The 23,571-nt window shown below is 53.6% G+C and overlaps 5 protein-coding genes across 5 annotated transcripts; 3 read left to right on the forward strand and 2 right to left on the reverse strand.

Annotated features, from left to right (window-relative positions):
• Positions 1–164: 164 nt before the first annotated feature.
• On the forward strand, positions 165–1,141 carry CORC01_03594 (acyltransferase; the record flags this gene model as incomplete). The annotated part of the gene is made up of 2 exons (XM_022615243.1): positions 165–657; positions 723–1,141. 2 exons carry the CDS (start codon positions 165–167, stop codon positions 1,139–1,141), a joined length of 912 nt encoding a protein of 303 aa, XP_022478169.1.
• A 2,096-nt stretch (positions 1,142–3,237) lies between these two features.
• CORC01_03595 (uncharacterized protein) lies at positions 3,238–3,630 on the reverse strand (the record flags this gene model as incomplete). Its single annotated transcript, XM_022615244.1, has 1 exon — positions 3,238–3,630. One exon carries the CDS (start codon positions 3,628–3,630, stop codon positions 3,238–3,240), a length of 393 nt encoding a protein of 130 aa, XP_022478170.1.
• A 5,174-nt stretch (positions 3,631–8,804) lies between these two features.
• CORC01_03596 (uncharacterized protein) lies at positions 8,805–9,107 on the reverse strand (the record flags this gene model as incomplete). The annotated part of the gene is made up of 1 exon (XM_022615245.1): positions 8,805–9,107. One exon carries the CDS (start codon positions 9,105–9,107, stop codon positions 8,805–8,807), a length of 303 nt encoding a protein of 100 aa, XP_022478171.1.
• Positions 9,108–10,212: 1,105 nt separating this feature from the next.
• Positions 10,213–16,055, forward strand: CORC01_03597 (uncharacterized protein; the record flags this gene model as incomplete). The annotated part of the gene is made up of 2 exons (XM_022615246.1): positions 10,213–10,824; positions 10,881–16,055. Coding segments are annotated over 2 exons (5,787 nt in total), but the record flags the coding sequence as incomplete, so codon positions are not given.
• A 5,081-nt stretch (positions 16,056–21,136) lies between these two features.
• On the forward strand, positions 21,137–23,383 carry CORC01_03598 (uncharacterized protein; the record flags this gene model as incomplete). Its single annotated transcript, XM_022615247.1, has 2 exons — positions 21,137–21,643; positions 21,842–23,383. The coding sequence occupies 2 exons, from the start codon at positions 21,137–21,139 to the stop codon at positions 23,381–23,383; spliced, it is 2,049 nt and encodes a 682-aa protein (XP_022478173.1).
• Between the last annotated feature and the right edge of the window lie 188 nt (positions 23,384–23,571).

Raw genomic sequence — 23,571 nt, forward strand, 5'->3', positions numbered from 1 at the left:
TTCGGCTCGCCCACTAGACGGCCAACCTTATTCTTTTCTTTTGGGTAGTCGCCAGTTGCGAAAGAACTCAGAGTGTAATCATTTCGTGCACCCATTCACCTGCCTGCACGCCTCGCTCTCCGATTCCACTAGAGTGAGCCCTTGCGATTGACTACTCAACGGTCATGGCTGGCCACGGCAACGTGCTCACTCACTTCCGAGGGGCCGTCATTCTGGCGCCGTGGGTTCTTTGGTTGCTGTTGGCAGATACCGCCATCTCACTTCAGCTGCCGCTGAAATGGTTTGCTCCGGATTTCGTGTACAACTCCTCGTCACGCATCGCTGAGACGGTTTGGTACTGGATCCAAATCATTTTCGAAAAATTCAATGGCGCCAATATCACATTTTCCGGCGATGCCCTCCCCCGCGGGGAGTCGGCGGTGGTAGTCGCCAACCATGTCGGATGGGCGGATTTTTACATGATCCAAGCTCTGTCGATCAAAGCCGGGATGTTGGGTCGTTGTCGTTATTTTGCCAAGATCCAGCTGCGGATAGTTCCCTTCCTTGGCTGGGGCTTGTGGGCGATGGGCATGCCCATGGTGAGTCGGAACTGGGCCAAAGACAAGCATGAACTTGACAGGGCATTCTCCGGCATCGTGAACAGGCAATGGCCGACCTGTAAGTGTTTAAGCTGATAATGTTTCTTCTCTAATGTGACTGTACTTTGGACTGACGATGAACAGGGCTCATCAGCTTCAGCGAGGCCACTCGTTTCACAAAGAAGAAGTATGAACAGTCAATTGTCTGGTGCAAGGAGTCAGGCCGGCCGCAGCCCAAGCATCTGCTGTATCCGAGGACGAAAGGATTCATCACCACGGTCAAACACCTCAGGAAGGCGTCTCATGTGAAGGCCGTATACGACTTGACGATAGCGTATCAAAGAGGGAACGATTTTCATGCGGCCCCGACCATGTGGGACACCTTGAGCGTTCCCGGGCTGAGCTCTCGACTTGGATACAAGTTCCACGTCCATGTTCGCAGATTTCCTCTCGAGACTCTACCGACTGATGACGAAAAGCTGGCAAAGTGGCTCGAGAACCTCTGGGTCGAAAAGGGAGAGTGGCTTGATGTGAAGAAGGCCGAGTGGGCTTCGATGACTTGAAGATGCCTGATACGGTCATTTTCACAGCCAAGTCGGTAATGTGACACGGTCGAACGAAGGTTGAAAAGTCCATGCCGTCCGTCGTGGTACACGTGACGGAGAAACAGGGGGCCGGCTTTATTGTCAGGCGGTGGAAAGTGGTCTATAGCCGAGACAGTCACTCCTCCTTCGGGGGCAGCCAGATTACAGAAAGCGCTCTGCAGTGGCCTTTCCATAATGTAATCCAGAGTCGTCAAGCCATCCTACTACTTCCTTTCCATTCCACTTCTGGTGACTCGAGGGCTAACACAAGGGGAAAGAGCTGACTGTTCTCTTGATACCGGGCAGAGCTGTGAGGTGCCTGCCTTTCAGATGATGAAAGCTCAATGTGTAGACCATCACGACGATTGCAACTGCGCTACATTTCTGCGGAAGGAACGTCATATGACCATCCGGCGCAACGAAGTTTCCATGTCCAACACCTGGCACTGAACAGTTTATGACAGCAAGGTTCGGATTCCACGCAGTTGCAGATACTACGACACCGGTCGTTCAGCATATTGCAAACATTCCCTCCCTTTTGCCGAACCTTGATTCGTGATAAAGGGCTGGTCAACAATCTATGAACAGGGACTGGACTTCTCCCTTTACCCTGGGGTTCAGTGGACGAATGGACGACGGTGGTTTTCCATTTTCTACAAGGCGGGAGGGGAATGATGTACGTGGCTATTGAGGGTACGAACCATACGAGAATTGCTCCCCTTTCACAGGGCCAAGTAGGACTTGTGGGTTCGATGTTATTACGTGTAATTGGCTTGACAGCTCCCCCGGATTTCCAGGTTACGTGTGAATGACGGGTGGTTGTGCTCATGCTGATATGTCCAGTCGAGCCGAGACAAGCTGATGGTCTTATATCACTATCAAATCATCGCCTTGCCGCTTCTGCATGACCTCGAGCTTACTGTGCATACGTAGTTCATGATTGCCCGGTGGTTCTGTTAGATATCGTGGGATCATATGGAACCTTCTCCAAAAGAATCAGAATCTTTCGTGATCTTCGTATTGACAATAGAGATTTGATCATATTTTGAAATCTTTGCGACATTTTGAAACGCGTTCCATGTCTTCCACTTGTTTTGTGCCAATTGTTTGGTGGATGTTCTCGACGTAACCAGACATGGATTGAGCCGGTGTGAGGCTCGCAATGCCCTGGTAAAGGACCCAAGCTTTCCGATTTCAAGGACGAGTATCCGTATGGACAGCCATCAAGTTATTTTCACATGCTACATCATCTCATTTTATACCAAAAACTCCACGCTAGAGATACACCTCGACAGCAGAGCCGCGTCCACCATGCTGGGCATCCAACCAGCTCCCTGATTCTTATCTCGGGATGCAAAACACCTCTACTCAGCCACTGTCTCACACAGGATGGGCTTATCATCCTTATACGAACCGTCCACGTACCTTTTACTCGCTCTGGATGACCTCGGAGACCGTCCCGACCTCCAGAGACCGGCGCGTCGGTCAAGACAATCCCATTCTACTGCCGGACATGACAATTAACAGAGATTTTCCGGCTGCGGTCTGCCCTCGGACAACTTCGTCCACAGCCATCGATGGAAATGACTGAAGTCTCCCGCGGGAGAAGGCGTGTCGACGGCTATTGAAACCTTCAGAGTCAGCCGCTGATCCCGAAGGCAGTAAGCTTTCTCTTTCGACAAGATATCCCGGCGGTCCTCGGAGCTTTGCTTTGCTTTTCCTTTGTCTTCGTCTTCGCGTTTGTCCCTGCATGGCACAGCCGCCTCCTGATCCTGTATACTATCTCCCTGTAAAGCTTGACAACTCCTTCCAACCCCTTTTTTCTGTCGCCGCTTCGACCTGACACTCAATGACAGCAACGGCAAGGCGAAGCAGCCTCTCGGCCGACCATCCCCTAGACTCCACCGAAGCCTCTTTATCTCCGTCCCCCGGCGCCCTACTCTCTTGTGTATCCTCCATCCGCTTCCTCACCATCCACATTTGTCAGTCTCCTCGACGCCAGCCCCAAGATCCTATCCCGCCGCCTCCACTAGCCTTTGGATTATTACGGTGATCTTGAACCGTTCCCACGCCTCCTACAGCGTTGTCCAACAGTAGATCTTGTCCCTGGCACGCGTCTGCCCCCGCCGTCCGATCAAATGCCGGCTCCGCTCCTCCGAACACGAGACCTTGTGGCTCCGCTTGAAGGGAGTCCCCTCTCTCCGGCGTGCGTCCGTGCGGTTCCGCTTCAGCCCGCTGGGCGAGATTCGGCTACCTGGAGGCATTTTCGGGCGGTGGCTTGGGCGCCGGGCCGGTGCGTTTGTAGGACGTCCCGTTCGCTTCTGCTCGGCGTAGACGACGGTTGCGCCTCCGGGGACGGATCTCGGCGTTTCGGCGGGGCCCAAGGCCCCTCCTACGCTTGATTGGGTGATTTCAGGCGCAGGGGTCGGCCTAGGCCCTGGTGTTGGTGTTTCCTCTGTGGGTGACATTATCTCTGTTATGAGAACAGAAGGGCTTGACCAATACGCGCGACTTTCAGTCCTTTACTCCTTTCGCGGCATAAAATTGACAAAGCTGCTTACACAACTTACCAATGAACTTGACATCGAGCTCGACTCGTCACCCACTTCTGGGACCTTCTGGTGCAGCCAATGTCTCATTGACGAAGCCGCCTGATCGCCCCCATTCAGCCGGACCTAGGATACCACCTTTGGACGCAGATTAATAGTGCTAACCCTCATTCCCATGCGAATTCAGCGCATGAAATGGCTGAGCTTCCATGGCATTTGGAATGAAGTTACGGGCTTGGTGTCCGGCTCTCTTCAGCATCCCAAGCACATCTGGCATATTCATACTGTCTCAAGAGCCATCTGCCATCAAACATCATCTCTGGGGGTTGCTATCGATATTACTTCACAAGCATATCTCTCCGTGGCAGTCAAGTAATGTTACCTACCATCGAAGAGATGGTTTAGGAAGCACCCACGCCTTTGATTGGGACGGGTTACTATCGATTCTTCTGTTTAATGGCATGGTAGGGACACAAGCACCGTCCAGCAACAGGTCGGCGATGAAGTCATAGTCATAGTATCGCGTTAAGTGTTTGGCCATGAGACAGACACGAAACTTAACAAACATTGAGAGAAGCTTACAGCTTCTGCCATTGATTGTAGACTGGCAATAGGTGACGAGAAAGATCCATGAGAAACTAGGCTTGGAAGGTTTACGCTGCCATCGACACATTCAGTTGCGACTAATAAGCATCAAAAACCCAGATTGAACTTCGGCAGTGTAGTTTTATGGGTAGCTTGAGCCTGGACGGACTCTTCCGATAAGTAGATGCCTGTAACATTGGAACGACCATCAAGGTCTCTGAATCATTTGCCCAGCCGTCAATTTTCTGGGGTATACTATTACTGTCTGAAAAGTCAATTCAGACATCGACAGGCTGGGCAAGAGGATCTCTGCGCCTCCCAGCCACCAGGTCACCCGCCGCAGTCTATCCCGGTTGCACTCCGCCTGACGGCGATCAAATTACTGACCGCCTCTGTAGATCGCGGGAGGCGTCTTTAGTCATCTCCTCTTCTCACAGAGGTTGCGGTTCAAGACACCTGGCGTTCTCCAAACCATGACAGCCTGCCGCCCTTTGGAATTGTACGAGAACGCCCTACAGACAAGAACAAGAGAATTGGGAAACGAATTAACATCGAGTAAGAATGGCAGGAGAAACGTCATAGAGAAGGTTTGGGAAAGAACGAAGGCCGTGCTTTTCGGCCAGCTGACTTGACAATCCATCAGGATCCCACAACCTTGTGGGCGGAAAGGTTGTGGGCGGAAGAGAAGCCGGAGCGCCAAGGATGGATCTGGGGTAATGGAGGCTTTTCCAAACCGCTGGCGTGGTGGGCTGCTCCTGACTTTCAGAGACTGAGAGACATGCAGTTGCATGAGTCGTTAAGGTTGTCTGGGGTTGCGGCAACGGAGGGGGCTAATTCCATTTGGAAAACTTTGGCTGTCTGAGCTTCTGGCATGTCTGGGATGGCGTCCTGTGAAATTCCTCAGCCGATAGCAGGTACACTGATGACTTCTCTCCATTCATTACAGCTCTCAAAAATCATTGAGCAGAGATAGAGAATGCCTTGCGCTTGGGACGAACAGTCTGCTCAACCGAGTAAGGCGGGTTGGCAGCGGGTTGAAGCCATCATTCCTTGACTAGATAGGGCAGACCCCAATGAATCGTCACCAACATCTGAGCGCTCTGCCGATAGGAGAGACGAAGAGGTGGTCAGTAGACCGGCAAGACTGGTGGCTCCATTGGCTAGACCTGATGATCGGGGACGTACGACTGGGGACATCAGTGCTGTCATTGGCACGCCATGGCAAGCCTGGGGGAGGACATTCAGAGGCGGAATCACGATTCGGCACCATTACCCCGTCGGCGGGCTGGGAAATTGTAAGCGTTTTCTTTGGTTTGCTAACTATTTTTGGCGAGGGGAAGAGTCAGTACCCCATCGTGGAAGAAGAGAAGCATGCATGGTGTGTGCGAACGGCAGGGATGATCGGGATGACGAAGATTCTCAGACTAGTCGGTGAAGCGTAATTTGGCAACGAAGAAATAAAAAGAAGAAAAAGTGAGCGAAGCCAACTGCGAACATTTGAGGGTGTCGCGCTGCAGCAACGTGCTCACGCTGCACACCCCGCATGCTGGAAACCTGAGATGATTCGACGCTTTGGAATGCGTTACCAGTAGGCACGCTGAGATCCTCTACTCATCCTATAGCCGATTGGTTTTGGATGTCAGGGATGGCGGGAAAGGCGACATCATGCGGGCAGAACGCTTGGCGCGGGCGTCTTTGGGGGGGAGGGGGGAGGGGTTGAAGTCGATCTCAGCTACTGACGCCGTGAGTTGTTTAAGTGAGTAAGTGGGATGCAGAGCAGGACGAGGTGGGAGATCCTGGTGAGTAGCAGAGGCGGTGGGCGACCACCGTAGATAGTCTTGTCACCTCACCTGGACGTCGTGAGATGGTGGTGCCAGCGGCTGTCGTGAACTGTCGTTGCAAGGACGCATTAGGGAACGATTCATCCTATGGGCCGTTGTTCGTCACGGCGTGCGGAACACGTTTTCTTTGCGACAGTCTTTCCGGCTTTCGAGACCCCCTTTGCTCCGCTGACAACTCGCATACCGTTCCACAGCATCCCGGGCATTGGGTGGCGCCCCTGAATTGCTGGCATGGAACGAATACCCCATACCTAGTCAACGACGTTTTTCTGCAGCACTTGGGCCGACTACATCTCTCTCTTACTCACTCTCTCTCTCTTTCTCTACGCCGGGTTTGACGCAATGGGAAAATGTAAGAATGGTTCGCTTCAACGGAATGTCGAGACCTGGCCAAGGTGGCCGGCGAGCAAATGCAGGCAAGCATGCAGCTGCATACTGGAGGACGTTGCCTCAGACCTCGAGCGAAAGGGTTGCTGATCACTCGTCCCGTGGTGGTATTCGCCATGGAAGAGGTAGGTACAAATTCGTGGGTGTGGCACGCGTGCCATGACAGACTAGGAATGACAGCAACGAGGGCAAAAGAGAATGTGGAGGAGCAAGAAGCAACGTCAGGTATTCGTTGAGTCCCATCCACCTTCAGATTCTGGTTCTGGCGAGGCTCTGCAACCTCCGTTTGACGCAAGTTGGGCTGCCGAGTAGCGTTGTATTGGAGAGGTAATGTGGCGGATGGCTTTTCGTCGCCCTTCCTTCCCGAGCTGATGAACGTCAGTCAAGGTTCACTGTTAGCTTCTTGCCAATCGTTGTTCCAGAGTATTTGAGTGTCTCTAGGTCTCCTTTGAAGCATCGTTGACATTTTTCGAACCCCGTTTATCCCGGCTTCATCGGGGTTAGAAACAGCACGAGGGGATTTCAATCTCTCTGTCACCTGTTGTGAACTCGAGACACCCCGGACTGGGGATGCCTAATGTAGATCAGCGCAATCTTGAGGGGTCTGCTTGAGCCAGGTCGTTTGCATTCTTGAGGGCATCCATCCCGGATGACCCATCGACGATCTGAGTGTCCCTCACAGAGATCCGCAGCCACCAAAACAAAGGAGGGGTGGCGACCTGGAACGGGCGGCGCCGTAACGAGGACCCTACGGTCAATCAAGTAGGAGACTGCGGGCAGCGAATATTGATTGACTGCAAACACAGCTTGAGGCGGGAAGTTTTCTTTCTTTTGACGGGGCCAACAGGTTAATATGTCTTGGTGCCGCGAATGTGACGGTGTACTTCGAGTAAAATGCACCAGAAAGTTGATCCGTGGCACGATGGTATTAAAGCAAAACCACCATATAAGGAGGCTACGTCGCGGCGAGGGTGTCCAGTATCGAGAGCAGCCCCCCTTACTAGGTAACATACGTACGCCTCAGATGGAGCGACTTGAAGGGGAGACCAGCTGATGGTGTCTCACCACGATGGCATGGGTTGGGACGGGAAACCCCAATGCAAGTGCCACCCAGCATGCGCTTTAGTCCCCGGTGCCAACATGCGGCGTCGGCTTGTACTGAGTGACCGGCGGAAACGCGGATGTCACCCAGACCAAAGTCAAGCGGTGGCAGCTAGACAAACGAAAGTTGCCAACCAAAAGGCCCCCTGTGCTCTGTCGTTGGTGGTACTGGATTACGTCGCTCAATGGAAATGGGGCATGAATAGGCCAGTGGCCGTTGAAAAGCAGTTGTGCTCTTGTATATGTCTCCCGTGACCGGCAACATAGCCAGTGGCCTCGGCTTCGGCGTTGGTAGGCCGGGCTTTGAGTTAGAGGACCGAATATGGGATAGCCGTGTTTGCGAGATGGCATTTGGCAGTTGGACCCTTGGAGACGTCTTTGTAGGGTCCAGGCAGATGTGTTGGTAAGCCGCCCGTCTCCGTAATGACCCATCAGCCATGGCATTTTGCGAGAGGCAGGCATGTTGCGTTAGCGCGGCGCGCAAGGGAGCCGGAGGAACATAGTTTCCCATGTGGCCGTGTCAAACTTTGGGCTGGTGTTTCTGGCGCTCTCCTTGGTGTTGAGACATGGTCTTCTTGGGTTGAAGTTTGGACGAAGGAGCGGTAGGTGTATCATGCGTCGGAATTAAAGGCAAAGGAGCAGCATAGAGGACACGAAAGGATTGATTTGCCCGTCGAGCCCGTTGTTAGTGGACGGCGCAAGGGAGGATAGCGACAACAAAGATAAGGCAGGGTGGGAAGCCAAACAAAGCTCGACAGATACGACCGACCCTTTGCCGAGCATGGTGACAGTGGGTGGTGTAGGCTTTCGTAAAGGTATTCGTAAAGGTATTCGTGTGTGGGTGTGCGCCAGACGGGGGTTAAGGGTGGTAAGGCAAGGCAGGCCGTGGGTTGGGAGGGTCTCGATGCATAGTGTAAGTGTTGCTGCGCAGGATTTCTTGCATGGCCGTTGTTGATTTTCGTCCTGTCCTTGGTAACTCGTTTCTTTTCCCGGGTTGTCGTCTTCCTCCCACCACTCCGCAGGCCTTCGGAGCTCCTCGGTTTCTCCGTCTGCTTGATACTTGAGATGCCAATGAGGCACATGAGTGGTTGATTGGTGGCGTGGCTTGTGCCTAAAGCCAGTCTGCAAGGGATCGTAATGGCAAGGAGACCAAGGCAACATAAGAAGAGTAAGGGCAGCTCAGTGGCAGTTGAGCATGAAAAATGAAGCAAGAATAGGCCCCGTCCGCTGGACCGTTGTTGATTTGTTTCCAGCGGACAAAACCTCCGAGTGGCCCCCAGCGGCCCCCAGCGGCACCCCCAAGCGGCGGCCCCTCCGCCAGCCCAGCGAAGCCGAAGCGTGAGGTAACGCAATGGCCAGGGCCCAGTGGAGGGCAGTGGCAGTGTCCCACCTCCCGTCTCGTCCAATGTGTGACTCGAGGTGGTGCGGTGGTGAGGTGTTGGGCTTGGGTAACTTGGGACCTCCCTCACTCCTTACCCTCATTGGTTCTTCTCTCTTGCTGCCGCTGCCGCTGCCGCCGCCGCTCCTGCCCCTTCCCTTCCTTTCCTGCCCTTCCACCCCCCCACCCCCCGAAAAGTCCCAAAAAGTCACATCCGTCTCCCCGACTCCCTCGCTCGTGTTTTAGCGATTGAGCTAACTGAAAATGGCCCTAGACTGCATCGAGTAGAAGTACGCCGTATTGTAAAGGAATTTGGCTTGTTAAGCATGTACATCTACTGGGTCGGTGCTGTTAAACTCTCATCTGATTGGATAGACGAGACATTACCCCCGCTTTAACCACCCACCCTGGCCACTGAATGCTCTCAGGACCCATAATAAGGACACGACCACTGGGCACCTTGCCCTGCTTGCTTCAAGGCGTGGAAGGTGCTGACTGGGTCTGACTGGGCTCTTGCCGACTGAGAATTACTACTCTGTGCCTTCCCAAGTACCTTAGTTGAGGGTGCTAAGTGCTAAATGCAAAAGGCAACGCAGAGACGGTAATGAGGGACTGACACCATCATCACAAAGGGCCACCCTGCGGCGTGAACTTTGCCTGTGCCCTTCCCTGGGACTTTTCCCCCCCTCCTCCTACCAGAGTTTTCTTTTGGTGTTTTGTTTGACGACGACAGACGAGGTCCAGTACGGCCACCGACCTTGCGAGCTCTGGCCCAGACTGCAACGCCTACCGTCGCGTTCGCCTTCGCCTTCGCGTCTCCCCTCGTCGACTCATTCCGTCCTCGCCCGGCATTCGAATAGACAACGAAGAAACCTGGGTCGGTCTACCAGAACCACCACCAGCGTTCGATCACGTTCACTTCATCAACGCCGAGTGTGCCCAGTCCGACTCTTGAGCTCACCTCCTGGAGCCGCCCGACCTGCTCTTTGCCGACAATACCTTCATTTCTCTTGCCACGACTCCGCAGCAGAGTGGGCAGCGCCTTGTGTTCAACACTGGAGCTCCCATTGTACTTCGTGCCTTGGACCCTTTCGCTTCGATTCCCGTCATGTCTCGTGGTCTGGCCTACCTTTAGTCTTGGCCCTTTGCCAGACAACCTGGCCCTCACTCGGTGACTCGAGTTGAACCAATTCGCGACTTGCAACAGCCACGACATTTTCTCGCCCAATCTCGAACACACACTCTCCAGACAGTCCTCGCTTGCCGAGACGATTCAAACCGGCCAATGATATCGACACAATTCGGGATCTCACCCGCTTCTCTCCCACAATGGAACCACCGCAACCCAACATGCTGGCGCCACCGGCCGTGACCTCTCTTCGGGCACAGGCCGGCGTCATGGAACGATCTCTGAGCGAAGATATTCGAGAGGAGCGAGAAGAACTACGTGAAGCTGCCGAGCAGACTCTGAATGTCATTCTCGACCTCAACCTCGACGGCACTATCCGATGGGTTAGTCCGTCATGGACCGATGTGATCGGAACTCTGCCCGACTCGGTCAAAGGAACTGCGATAGCCGATTTGATCGTTAGCGAGAACAAGACAGCTTTTGCGGATACCGTAGAGTACATGAAGAAGGACGACTCGCGGAGCCACAGAGTGCGCTTCGCCGTTACCTTGGGTCCGCTATCCAGATTGCTTCCCATTGAAGGTCTACAGGACCAGGAGCCAGATGAGGCCGAGGAGATGGTTCCCGAAGTCATCGACCTGGAAGCCCAGGGCATCATGGTGTATGACGGTGTCTCGGGAGGGGAGAGCCATGTGAGTACCCGTACTATCGTTAGCCCGACTTCCTTGCTGACCAAACCGCGTGCCAGACAATGTGGATGATCCGACCCTACATTGCACCCAGAGAGATCAAGATTGACCTCCCTACTGTGATCGTTGACTCTCTTGGATCTGGTGCCGAGGTCCTTGCCAGCTATCTGACACAGCTAGCTGAGTCTGGCGTCGATGATCCTGAAAATCACCCACCGCCTTTGCCGGTCCTGTGCCGAATTTGCGAGCGACAAATTTCCCCTTGGTGGTTCGAAAAACACACCGACCTATGTTTGCAAGAGCATCGGGCAGAGATGGACGTACAGATGGCGCAGGACAGCTTGACGGATCATCGGCATTCCATTGTGAAAGTCCTCGATGCTCTCGAAGCGAGAAAAAGCCGGCCTCTTACAGGCGATCAGCTCTCTGGCCCCGCCGCCGAGTACAAGGGACTACCGATTGGCCCTCCTTTATCAGCCTCATCGTCCCCTGGAAGCTCAGTTTCGCAATCTAGAGAACGAACTGGTGGTTTTGGTCACTCGCGAGCTCGTTCATTTGCTATCAGACGTCCTCAGGCAAGAATCGTGGAATTGCTTCTTGACCTCTGCGATACCGCCATCGAGGTCAGCACCCCAGCGGTGAAGGAGGCTTCATCGCAAAATCCCGGCGAGATCAGGACGCAATCTCCTCAATCCGAGTCCCGCATCTCACAAGTCATACAGTGGCAATCGCCCAGCACCAACACTTTGGAACAGGAACAGGGCCTGGCACTGCTCTGTGCTGACACTGAGAAAGCCGCCAAAACCAAAGTCGAGGCAGTTTTCAGACATCGGAAAATTATCGAGTATGCAGAACGCATTAGAATTGAGTTCGCTGTCATCGTTCAAGACTGCATTGATGAAGCAATGCGGAAAGCAGCTCGAATTGCTGCTGGCCGCCTGAGCGATTCGACCGAGGACGAAGAAGAGGAGCAAGCCACGCCGGCTCAGGAGGAGCTCTTCTTCCAGGGATCTTTTGAGAAGCCTTCCGCCCTCGCGGCTGCTCTCCAAAATGTCAGCCTTAATGATAACACCGAGAGGCCAAGGCCGACCTCCTTTGTGGGATCAGCGCGCTCAAGTAGCCCTAGAGAGTGCCCGACGCCGAGATCCAATCTGGGAGGCTTGATTCCAATTGCGCCTGCCCGTGAGTCCCGGCGAGAATCGTTGCTTTTCGAGAGTGACGCTGGAGACAGTGACGGAAGCATTCGCTCTTCTTCTGTGACTTCACGACAGCCACCGCGCACCGACTCCCCGATATCTGAGTTTGGCGATCTTCGTCGGGCAGCTAGCTCGAGACAGCATCATCGTAGAAGCATCATACTACCCGGTACGGCTTCACCTCGACGACAAGAATCACCTTCACGAATGAACCAGCCATCATCCCCTCTTCGAATCCTCAAGCCGCGCAACTTCCCGTTCCCGCAAGATGGCCTTGCCTCACCAGAAGCATCGCCCTTGCTCCCTGGGAGCGATTTCAGCTCGCCAGCTCATTTGCCAGCAAACCACCACCGTCGACAATCCTCGGCTGCCATGTCCGAGTTTGTGATGAAAGGTCCGCCCTCCCCCAGAATGGCCGCTCACCAGCCTCCCCCCCAGGCAAGGCCGGCGCCACCTTCCATCAAAGATTTCGAGATCATCAAGCCAATCAGCAAAGGCGCTTTTGGCAGTGTTTACTTGTCCAAGAAGAAATCGACAGGAGAGTACTTCGCTATCAAAGTGTTGAAGAAGGCAGACATGGTGGCCAAGAATCAAGTGGGCAATGTCAAGGCTGAACGCGCCATCATGATGTGGCAAGGTACGAGCGAATTCGTCGCCAAGCTCTACTGGACCTTTTCCAGCAAAGATTACCTGTATCTCGTCATGGAGTACCTCAACGGTGGCGACTGTGCATCTCTGATCAAGGTACTTGGTGGTCTTCCGGAAGACTGGGTGAAGAAATACCTGGGTGAGGTGGTTCTTGGCGTGGAACACCTGCACAGTCGAAGCATTATCCACCGCGATCTCAAGCCAGACAACTTGCTCATCGATCAAAAGGGCCATTTGAAGCTGACGGATTTTGGTTTGTCACGCATGGGCTTGGTTGGACGACAGAAGCGAGCACTGAACAATCAAAATGCCGACCCAACGCCCGATCTCCTCAAGCAGGGACCATTTGCTCGCTCGGCATCTCTGGCATCGTCCCGGTCCACCTCGCTCGACCTTCACGGTCATACACATTCACCCAGCATGACGCCACAGATGACCCCTGACACTGGTTCCAGCGGCGGCCAGCCCTCATACTTCGCCTTGGGTGGACCAGAGGCGCGACGAGTCTCCAGTCACCGTAGCGATAGCGGTGGTAGCGAAACCCTTACCCGCATGCTCAATAGCTTTTCTTTGGCCGAGCAAGAGCATACTGCCCCGACCCAAAACGCACAGTCGACGCAGGATGATGCGAGCGAAAGCACCGGCCAGGCCTCGCCAGACATGGCCGCTCTCCATCACACCAGCACTCAGTCCAGCATCGACTACCTGGGCAAGAATACTCCCCCTCAGTCTACAATGATGCCACCGCCGATGGCCTTGTTCGATCCGGAAGATACCAATCGCCGTTTTGTGGGGACGCCCGACTATCTCGCCCCCGAGACTATTAAGGGCGAGAAGCAAGATGAGACTAGTGATTGGTGGTCTGTTGGTTGCATCATGTTTGAGTTCCTCTACGGATTTCCGCCTTTCCATGCCGACGAAGCCGAGCAAGTCTTTGAAAACATTCTAGCACGCAGGATTCAGTGGCCGGATGAGAACGAATGCGAACCAATTTCGGAGGAGGCGAAGGATCTGATCAATAAGCTGCTCTGTATGGAGCCCCAGTCGCGCCTTGGAGCTAATCGAGAGGATAAGTTCCCTTGCGGTGGAGACGAGATTCGCAGCCACTCCTGGTTTGAGGGCGTCAATTGGGAGACTCTTTTACAGGATGAGGCTCAGTTCGTCCCTCAGCTCGAGCATCCTGAAGACACCGAGTACTTCGACGCTCGAGGCGCCGTATTGCAGTCATTTGCCGAAGAGATGGAGGATCAGCTATCTCCGCCAGTCTCTGGCGTAGGTTCTGACTATCACGATCGGCCGCATGATGCCCTGTCCAGGGTCCGATCTCAAGTCAACTCGATCAAACGCAACTTGATGCCTCTGCACATTCCTCCACACGTTAGGGACTTGAAGAGTAGACGACTTAGCGAGCCTGTTGTTGCAGATGACTTTGGGAGCTTCGCCTTCAAGAACCTCCCTGTGCTAGAGAAAGCCAACAAGGACGTCATTCAGAAACTGAGAGCAGAAGCATTGGCATCTCAAAACAAACCTACCGTCGTAAGCCCTGGCGGTAGCGTCACTTCCCCTGGCCCAGCTCTCGAGGGCAGCCCGGTACTATCCAACCCTGTCCAGAGAACAATCTCCAATGCGAAGAACCGACCCCAGTCGCCTTCCGGTCTCAGCCATGCGGCCTCGTCCCCTAGCAGGGCATCCCAACCATCGTCGCCCCTCTTAGTCTCATTCGTTGCAGGCCAAGGCAGCGAGGGCCGGCGCAAGGCCTCCAGCAACTCGTCAAGCCTTTCACAGCAATCGAGCGTATCTCACCAGCCTACTTCCCTCGATATACCCCGAGTTCCACCAAGCCTGCAAAAGGCGGCGACCAGTGCAGCTGCCTCCCCGGTCAAGGGTCGCGGGGCTGCACCTCCTCCACCGCTGGCCCTCTCACCGCAGAAGATGGTGTCAACGCCCAGACATGCCTCTAGCAGCCGATCGAGGTCTTTGACTGTTGGCTCGCAGTCTCAAGAAGGTAGTCCCATCACTTCCGATGTTCTGTCACACCATCGCAATCGTCGCAGCCAGGTCTTTGACATGTCACCTTCCTCGTCCGACAACGAAGGCGAGAAGCACAACGCGCTTCTCCGAGTGCAGCGTCGCCGCCAGAGTTCTCGCCGTCTTTCCCAAATTGCCTTTGATGGAGGTCCGATGTTCCGCCCACTGGATGTTTTGATCTGTGAGGATCATCCGGTCTCCCGCATGGTCATGGAAAAGCTTTTGGAGAAATTACGCTGCCGAACCATCTCGGTAGCCAATGGTTCGGAAGCTGTGAGATATGCCATGAGCGAGATCAAGTTTGACATCATCTTCTTGGAGTATAGATTGCCTCAAATCAACGGTGCAGATGTGGCTCGGATGATTCGGGAGACTAAGAACACGAACTCGCATACGCCCATCGTCGCTATCACGGCTTATCTGAAAGAACTCCAGGCTCCGCACTACTTCGATTCACTGATTGAGAAGCCCATTTCGAGTTCCAAGTTAACCGAAGTTCTCAAGAATCTCTGTCAATGGAAGCCGGAATCGCCTGGCGTCAACTTCTCCATGTCCCTTGGACACCCTCACCCTGTCCCTTCTGGCCTCCGCCAAACCAGCTCTCGTGCAGATGACAGCCCGACATCAAGCTCATCGCTCTATGCAGGACGGCCGGGAAGCAGCTTGGTCACTTCAAGCCGGGAGGACTCCATCAGCTCCAGTCTCTTCGGCGACTCTGAGTCAGTATCAACGGATGATGTACCAGTAGTGATCAGCAGGAAGGCCACTGGCGACTGGGACGAAGGTGGCCTGGGCATCAGCCAGGACGAAGTCATGCAACCCGTCAAATCGCCAAAGTCACTGCCACAGCTTCCACAACTTGTGACGCAACAGTCTGCTCCAGGTCAGCTGGAACACACTAGACGATCGGCGCCGCAGCCTTCGGTAGAGAAGCTGAAAGCTCGGAAAGAGTACATAGAGAAGCGCCTTGCCGAGGGTACAGATTCAGCTGACGATGAGGACGAAGAGCTTGGCCTCGGCCGGGACAAGCTATTCCGAGGCAAACCTCTGCTGCCGAGCTCCAAGCTCGGGATTGAAATGATGAGGGCCGACAGCCACGACAGCGTCACATTTGGATCTGAAAGTACACCGGAACCTGTTACTCAAGTTGTGACGCCCTCCAAAGAGATGGACATGCCTTCGTACGAGACTCTGCGAGAAGTCACCACTCATACACCCCCGGATGCTGGCGTCAGCTCAGAAGACAAAACACTCGTTCTTGACGTTGACGAGACACCGAAACCGCCTCCGGTAAACAAACACGACGGAGACGAGAAGCCCACGCCGCGATCGTTGGATCGGTCTGAGTTGTCGAGGAAATAAGAGCACAGGAGCGCTCGCAGACGGGAAAGGATGCAGAGACATTTACCAACCGCCGAAGCCTGTCATGTAAACATTGGCAGTCTCCAGCAGATATGGAACATCATTTTCGTTTTGTTTTTGTTCAGTTGTTTACCCGACAGCGAGGCGTTTAGCGGGGACAACAGCGACACGCAGACTGCATCATTTCCTTGAGTTTGGGTGGTTCGGAAGGATTTCGGCGTTTATGGTTTTGACTCAACTGGTTAAGCCCGAAGGTCTTCTAGAGGAGGATGCGGGATTGAAGGACGGGGAGGTCTTCTATTCCACCAGTTGTTATTGCATTTGTGTGCAGGGCAGATGCGAGGATGTTGCATTGCCCTGCATGCTAACTTTCATTCTTCTGCACAGAATTCTTTGGGCGACTACGCTCACCATCACACACCACTCTTCAACTTTTTACTCTTTTCCCTTTCTATATTGTTCTGTGTCTACACGATTTAGGCTTTCTCCTACTAACTGCATCTGGGTTGACGAAAAGGGATGGTCGGGGTCGATATCCGGACGCGGCGGGGTTTTGTTACAGAAACTTGACCCTTGCTTGATTAGAGAAGAACAGAAGAGCAAACATGCTCGGTCAGTGGGTTATCTCGATCAAGCATGGTTGCGTCGAGGGAAAGACTCTTGTCTCTCTCTTCTTTTTGCGTTTTGGTTCTTTTGTATTTAGGCCTGCTACAGTGCTGCCAAAAGTAGGGGGAGTCACCGCTGAAGCAAAACATAAGCCTCTAAAAACAAAACAAGACTGAATACAATGATTATCAGACTGCAATGACCTCAACGACTATCGCCATGCTTTCCCACGACCAAGTGTTCACTGTGCTGTAAACCTGTCATTCGGGGGCCTAAGCAAGGTTCCGTCTGATTTTGAAGGGTAGTAATGCTGATGACTCTAGGAGGCGATGTAAGCTACATCACCTTGTTTTCTGTTGGCGTACTGATTATGGGATGACCCGAACAGTGGCAATGACGACGACATGTGACTTTGGAAAGGCGTGGCTGAGCACGTCACGGAGGGAGCTCTGGGACCTTGGCGGTCAACGCGATGACGGATTGCACGATTTTTCAGCTGTTAAAAAGACGGAGGGGCAACATGGACTCATGATATCTGCAGTGAGAGTGGCAAGAGGTCTCTCGTCTGAAGATTAAAAGTGAGCCAATCGCGTGCGGTACCTTGGGAATCGAAGGTCCGGCCCGTCTCTTTTCTCCCCTCTCAGATGCTCGCCAGAGGGTCCTCAGGGGGTGATCATGGCGGTTGAGAGAAGAGCACACGCACACATACACATTGAGGCTGTGTAGGGTTAGCTCGTGGGACGGTATATGCTCTCGTTGGCGATGCCCTCTTTCGTGAAGATATTCAGAGCGACGTGGATGAGAGAGACCCTAAGATCGATATCTGGCGCGTTTGTGAGGTAAATTAGTAAAATTGGCCTCAACCTCCTTTCTCACTGGCTTTGGACTAGGAGTGATGCTTAAACCGGGGATAATCGCCGGGCGGACGAGAGCATGCGGAGATGATCTTTCGAGGTGTTCGGGCCGGAGGATTGAGTTCGCCGTTGTACTAGAATGGCAGGCGTCATTACGTGCCTAGGGAGGGAGGAAGACTTAGACTACTGACCTAAATCGCGGTCGATGAAGGGGCCTATAGTAGCGATGCACAGACAGAATCAATCTCGAAGCCGGGGAAGAATTGATGGTGTCGTCGGACACGAGGGCTGAGCAGGTCGATTCAGGCGACCATTGGTTCACGTATTGATTTCATCCCAAATGCTGCTTTGAGGGGGAAAAAATCTTGGCCTAGATCATTCTGATGAAATGGTAAAAATTAGAGTTTATTTTGCATGTTTTGAGATGCTTGAAATTTCATCCGCTCCTCGCTATTTCCGTAGCATTTCATGTACGTGTTACTAAGTTGAAGAGCTGACGTCTTTGAAAGACTGCATGGCGGTGGAAGTATGAGAAAGTGAGTGAGTGAGAGAAGCAGTGAAAAATCAAGACAGGAAGTGAGAGAGAGTGTGTGAGGCGAAGTGTGCAAAGAAGCTTTGCCAATGTGCGTGGCGGCCGAGGCTTGGGTGAAAATCGTGTGGACTTGGCACTTGGCGCCTGGGAGTGCGACGTTGACGACGACGTGCGGCGACGTTATGACTGAGGGAAATACGAGGAAAATAGGCACGCGAGCACTTTCTCGATGGCGGCTAGCACAGGATGCGGTGAAAATTGCCAATGGGCTTGGCGATGGCTCGGCATGCGGGAAGGGCCAAGGGTTAGTGGAAGATTCCTCGCATATCTGCTAATTTGCCGTACGATTGATTTTTTCGAACTTTTTCTTCGCTGCTCCCCTTGGACGACGTTCGTCAACGCAAACTTCATGCAACCACAACGTGCATGCGACCTAGGCCATGCCGGAAGTGCGGGTTGGCTGGGAGTCAATAGATCTGGCACGTTTTAGTTTTACAGATGGTGATTGGCTGGATCTGGACGATTTTCGTTTCGGCGGTTCTTGGTTGCTGGACGTAATTCCTTTAAGCTCGTCGCGAGGGACAGCGGCGGGCCTGGTGGCATGCCACACGGGTGGAGCCTTAGAAAAGGTGCCATGTGGGTAACAGCGGGGTCATTTTATGGAGAAGACGACGAAGAATGCTACGACAAGATTGGTCCGACGATCCATCCGTCGCCTGCCTTTGGTCGCTTTGTCACTTGTACTTGTTTTTTTTTTCCCTTTTTTTTTTCTGGGGGTGACAGACAGGAGGGGAGGGGAGGAACAGCTAGACCAGGTTGGGAACAGAGGTATTGCTCTTTCTGTAGCCGCAATTGGCGGGGCGAGTCAGCAGGACATGGAACGTCTGAGCTCTCTGCTCAACGACAACGACGCGGTTGACCTCGGCCGGGAGGGAGGAGAAGAGAAAGAAAGGGTCGTTGTCTGGAGGAAATTGGTTAACACGGGATCAGTCGAGTTCAGATAGGTAAGACGGGGGATCCAGGTATGAGGGAGATGGGAGGCTTCTAGAAGAGTCTTGATGGAAGGGGACTGCCTGTCTTGCCTGTTGAACCATGAACAGACTCTGCCTCGTGGAATTTGTAGTTTCGGAAGCTGGAAGCTTGAGCTTCTATTATGTACGGAAAGTGCCGTGTATCCCGTCCTGGACTTGAGGCGGGAATGGCGAAATATGGCCCGTTCTGAAAATACCTTGGTGCTGAAAGTAGTATGAAAATTAAAAAGGGCCACCCTTCAATGCGTGGCTTCCACGCTCTGTCCCACTCGCAGTTCAGAGTATTACTTTGGAACTCCCCTCGTGCCCGCCTCACACATCACAGCACATGGTATGACTTTGGACTGTCAAAGCTGATGGCTGTGCCTGCCAACCTGCGTTGCAATGTACGTACTCGAGCTAGGTATGCCAAGACGTGTACAGATACATAGATACATGAAGGACGAATATACATAGTATTGTTACTGTACCTTAGGTGTCGTGTGAGAGCATCGGCGGCGGCAGGCTGGATCTCGGTCGACAAGGACAGGCAGGATCTTCGGGAGCGCCAACCTGAGATGGAAAGAACCAAATGGCCTAAGGTAGCTTCCTCGGCTTCTACCCGCTTATTTCCTCTCCTGTGTGGCTTGCTCTAAAGCTAGCCCAACCCGGTGACGTAGAGCTAGTGCGCCCCATCCGTTGTCGGCTTTGACCTGGTCCCTGTATCATTTTTTTGGCCTTTTTATTCCAGCTTAGTTTTTTTTATTTCATCATTCATCCTACTACTATTGCTCGTCCCGCTAGCCCAAAAACAAATAAAGATGAAAAACAACAAACCACACTGAACCCAACGTTTCGGCCTACTGTGGAAGCACTCTCTCAAACTCGGCTTGTCTTGCCTAAATACTTACGCCTCTTCAACAGCCACGGGAGGGAAGCTAACATGGATACGTCCGAGGTCGCGGCGAACGACGAGAGGAGGAGGCGAGCATAGATGCTGCCGATGCTACGAAAAGTCATAGTCACTCAGGTACTCCAGTGCCTCCACTACCTGATGTCGCTCGACACGGGACATTCCTACTCCTCTCCATGCCATCCCACATCGCATCCCATCCCATCCTCCAGTCCATGAATCCCAGCACAACCTAACCCCCAGGGGTGTAAGTGGGCGGAGTGGCCATACCCCACCATGGTCCCAAGTCCATACTACTCTTCCGCCTCTCGGTCTACGAATCTGCACATCGTACCCCGGTCCGCTGGTGTTTTACTCGGTCTGTCCGTCCAAATCACCCGGTTGGACGCGCTTACAGCAAATATTGCAATTCCCATTTTATTACTGTTATCGCTTTGTATATTGTTCCGTCAGGAAACCAGTCCGCACGCAACAGAGCCATCAATCTCTGACGCTAAGCTCTCCTTTGCCCGTCTGCAGCCCAACCTGGGAAAGGATTCGAGACGACCCTGGCTACGCGGTGCATGTACTTGATACACCACCTACGGTCTACCTACTCAAAGGGTCCTTTCGGCACATCAGAGAAGCGTTGACCCGCCGGTGAAGCAGCCACGGGATCCAATTCTCGACGGAGACTGGTCCAGAGTCCAAGACTCGTCCGGAGCTCATAGACTCGAGCGGCTCCTCGGGGTTCGGCCGATTCCACACCCAGTAGTCAGGACATCTTGTCACTGAGGCAAGACACCCACCACTACTCAGCCCTCCACCATCCCCGGTATCAACTTTGCTTATATCTGCTCCCGTCCCTCGTGGCCCATACGTTCTACGCTCCCGTTCTGTCTTTCGCCGTGGCCATCATCAACCCTCCTCTCCCCCTCCCTCCTTTGCCTGCCTTCTTTAGGTAAAGCAAGGAACCACTTATACTAGTGAACCTTGTCCTTGGGAATCGTTCCATCGTGTCAAGGTTTTGCTTTGGTCTCCCCGCAACACCCCTAACGAGACACATCTAAATACCACCGCCACCCGCCCCCTTCACGTCGACTCGAGAGCTAGTCCAGTTCGTCACAAAACACTTCGTTCGCACGACCCAAGGAAGTGTCTCGGACACTCAACAATATTTATTCATAATGGCGACTCACCACCAGCGCCATTCCGCGGCCATTGGCGTGATCCCGGTGCCTCACGGTCCGGAGACGGGCCAGGAGCATGAGGACTACCCTCAGGAACACACCACCGCGCATGAGCGCGAGATCTTTGGTCACGTCACACGCCCCGACGACTCGTATACCCCCGACGGCGTCTACTGGGCCGATTTGCCCTGGTGGAAGCGCGTCCAATTCGTCAACAAGGTCGACCGCGATGAGGCCGCTAAGGAGCTTAGATCCATCGGGGAGATGGTGAAGAAGGATCCCCTTTCTCCTCTGGGGTGGTATTTCCGCAACGCTGTCCTGCCCGGAGCCGGTCTCGGTCTCGAGGGTTACGTCCTATTCTCCATTGGTAACTTACAGCCTCTTTTCGCTGCCGTTTGGCCCGAGTGCTGGGGCAAGAAATACGCCGTTTGCTCGCAGAACTGGGTTGCCTCTGTTACATATCTCGAGATTGTCGGTATCATGATTGGCCAAGCTGCTGTTGGTGTAAGTTTATCCCCCCCCCCCCTTTTTTTTTTTTTTTTTTTTTTGTCAACCTTATATTTAGCCCGTCTTCCGCGCCTGGGGTGTTGGGGGTTGGTGGGGTGTAGGGTTGTGTTTTTTGTTGTTGTGGTATGTTTTTCCCTCCCCCCCTTTTTTTTTTTTTTTTTTAAATAGTAAACGTCAATTCTGACATGATTCTAGGTCATTGGTGATTGGATCGGTCGTCGTTGGGGTCTCATTCAGGATGCTGCCATCATGTTTGTTGGTCTGCTACTCTTGACCGGCTGCTGGGCCAGCTCTCTCCAGGGCTGGGTCATCTTCTACGCTTGGTCCCTATTCTTTTACGGTTTTGGTGTTGGTGGTGAATACCCCATTACTGCCACCTCCTCTATGGAGAACGCCGTCACCGCCGGCCGTCTGTCTACTCGCGAAGATCGCCTTCACCGTGGCCGCAAGGTCACCATGGCTTTCCTGATGCAGGGTTGGGGCCAGCTCATCAACCAGGTCGTTCTCATCGTCCTTCTCGTCATCTTCAACCGTGGATACGGCAATGGACCTTACACCGAGTCCGCCGCCCAGTACACATTCCGCCTCTCTTTCGCTTTCCCCGCCATCGGTACTCTGTGGCTCGTCTACTACCGTACCTGGAAGATGCCGCGCGCAAACCAACAGCTTGCGCTGGCTAAGAAGAAGCAGGGCGTCACAGGTTACGATGTGAACGCTCTGAAGTACTGCTTCCAGCACTTTGGTGGTCGTCTTTTGGCTACTGCTGGTACTTGGTTCTGCAACGATGTGTTCTTCTACGGCAACAAGCTTTTCCAGGGTCAGTTCATCTCGGTCATCTCCAGCAACCCCAATTCCCTCTTGACAACCTGGACATGGAGCGTGATCAACGTCGTCGTCTCCCTCGCAGGCTACTACCTCGCCTCCTTTTTCATCGACAACAAGCTATACGGCCGCAAGATGATGCAGCAGGTTGGCTTCTTCATGTGCTTCGTCATGTTCGTCATCCCCGCCTTCAAATTCGAGTACTACACAAGCCCCGCTGGCATCCACGCATTCCAGGCCATGTACTTCCTCAGCTCCTTCTTCAACCAGTTCGGACCCAACTCGGTTACCTTCCTCGTTGCCGGTGAGGTTTTCCCTACCCCTATCCGCGCCACGGCCCACGGTTTCTCCGCCTGCATCGGCAAGGCCGGAGCCCTCCTCGCCTCCGTCCTGTACAACTACATCGACACCCAGACCAAGTTCTACGTCGTTCCTTGGTTCGGTCTCGCCGGTATGGTCCTCACCTTCTTTTTCCTGCCCGACACCACCGGTCTCGATCTCAAGGAACAGGAGCGTCGCTGGACGTACATCCGCAGCGGAAAGGAGTCTGAGTACCACGGCGTCGCCGTGCACCCCACTCATCTCAGCGTTTGGGAGCGCCTCCGTGGCGTTGGCAAGTACTACGACGCCGAGAAGGATCACAAGGCTCAGATCGAGGACATGCGCAAGGAGTGGGAGGAGAGACAGGCCATGCAGGGCGAGAAGGAGCCCGAGGTCTGGGAAGATCCCGAGCTCTTTTCCGAGGCTATGCACGGCTACTTCAAGGAGCAGCACAAGGGCAAGTCCCAGGGAGGTCTTATGCACGACGCCGATGTATCCGAGTCCTCATCGGCGCGGGAGAAGGAGACGGGCGACGAGATCCAGCCCAGCCCTATTCTGGGAGCGAGGCATGATCTTGATGAGAAGAGAGGTTAATTGGGCATAAAGTATTGCAGTATACACAGAGTGAGGAGTACTAAAAATGGGTTTGGAGTTTACACATGGGCGGCTACTTGCATTGGGCTGAGGCTATGGGCAGAAACATACTCAGCATGGCGTATGAGACGCCCAAATATTCTTAACGTAATATAACTACCTTTTCTTCACTTGTGTTCTTATCCTCG

Source organism: Colletotrichum orchidophilum (assembly GCF_001831195.1).
Source record: "Colletotrichum orchidophilum strain IMI 309357 chromosome Unknown Scaffold_22.1, whole genome shotgun sequence".
NCBI classification, from domain to species: domain Eukaryota; kingdom Fungi; phylum Ascomycota; class Sordariomycetes; order Glomerellales; family Glomerellaceae; genus Colletotrichum; species Colletotrichum orchidophilum.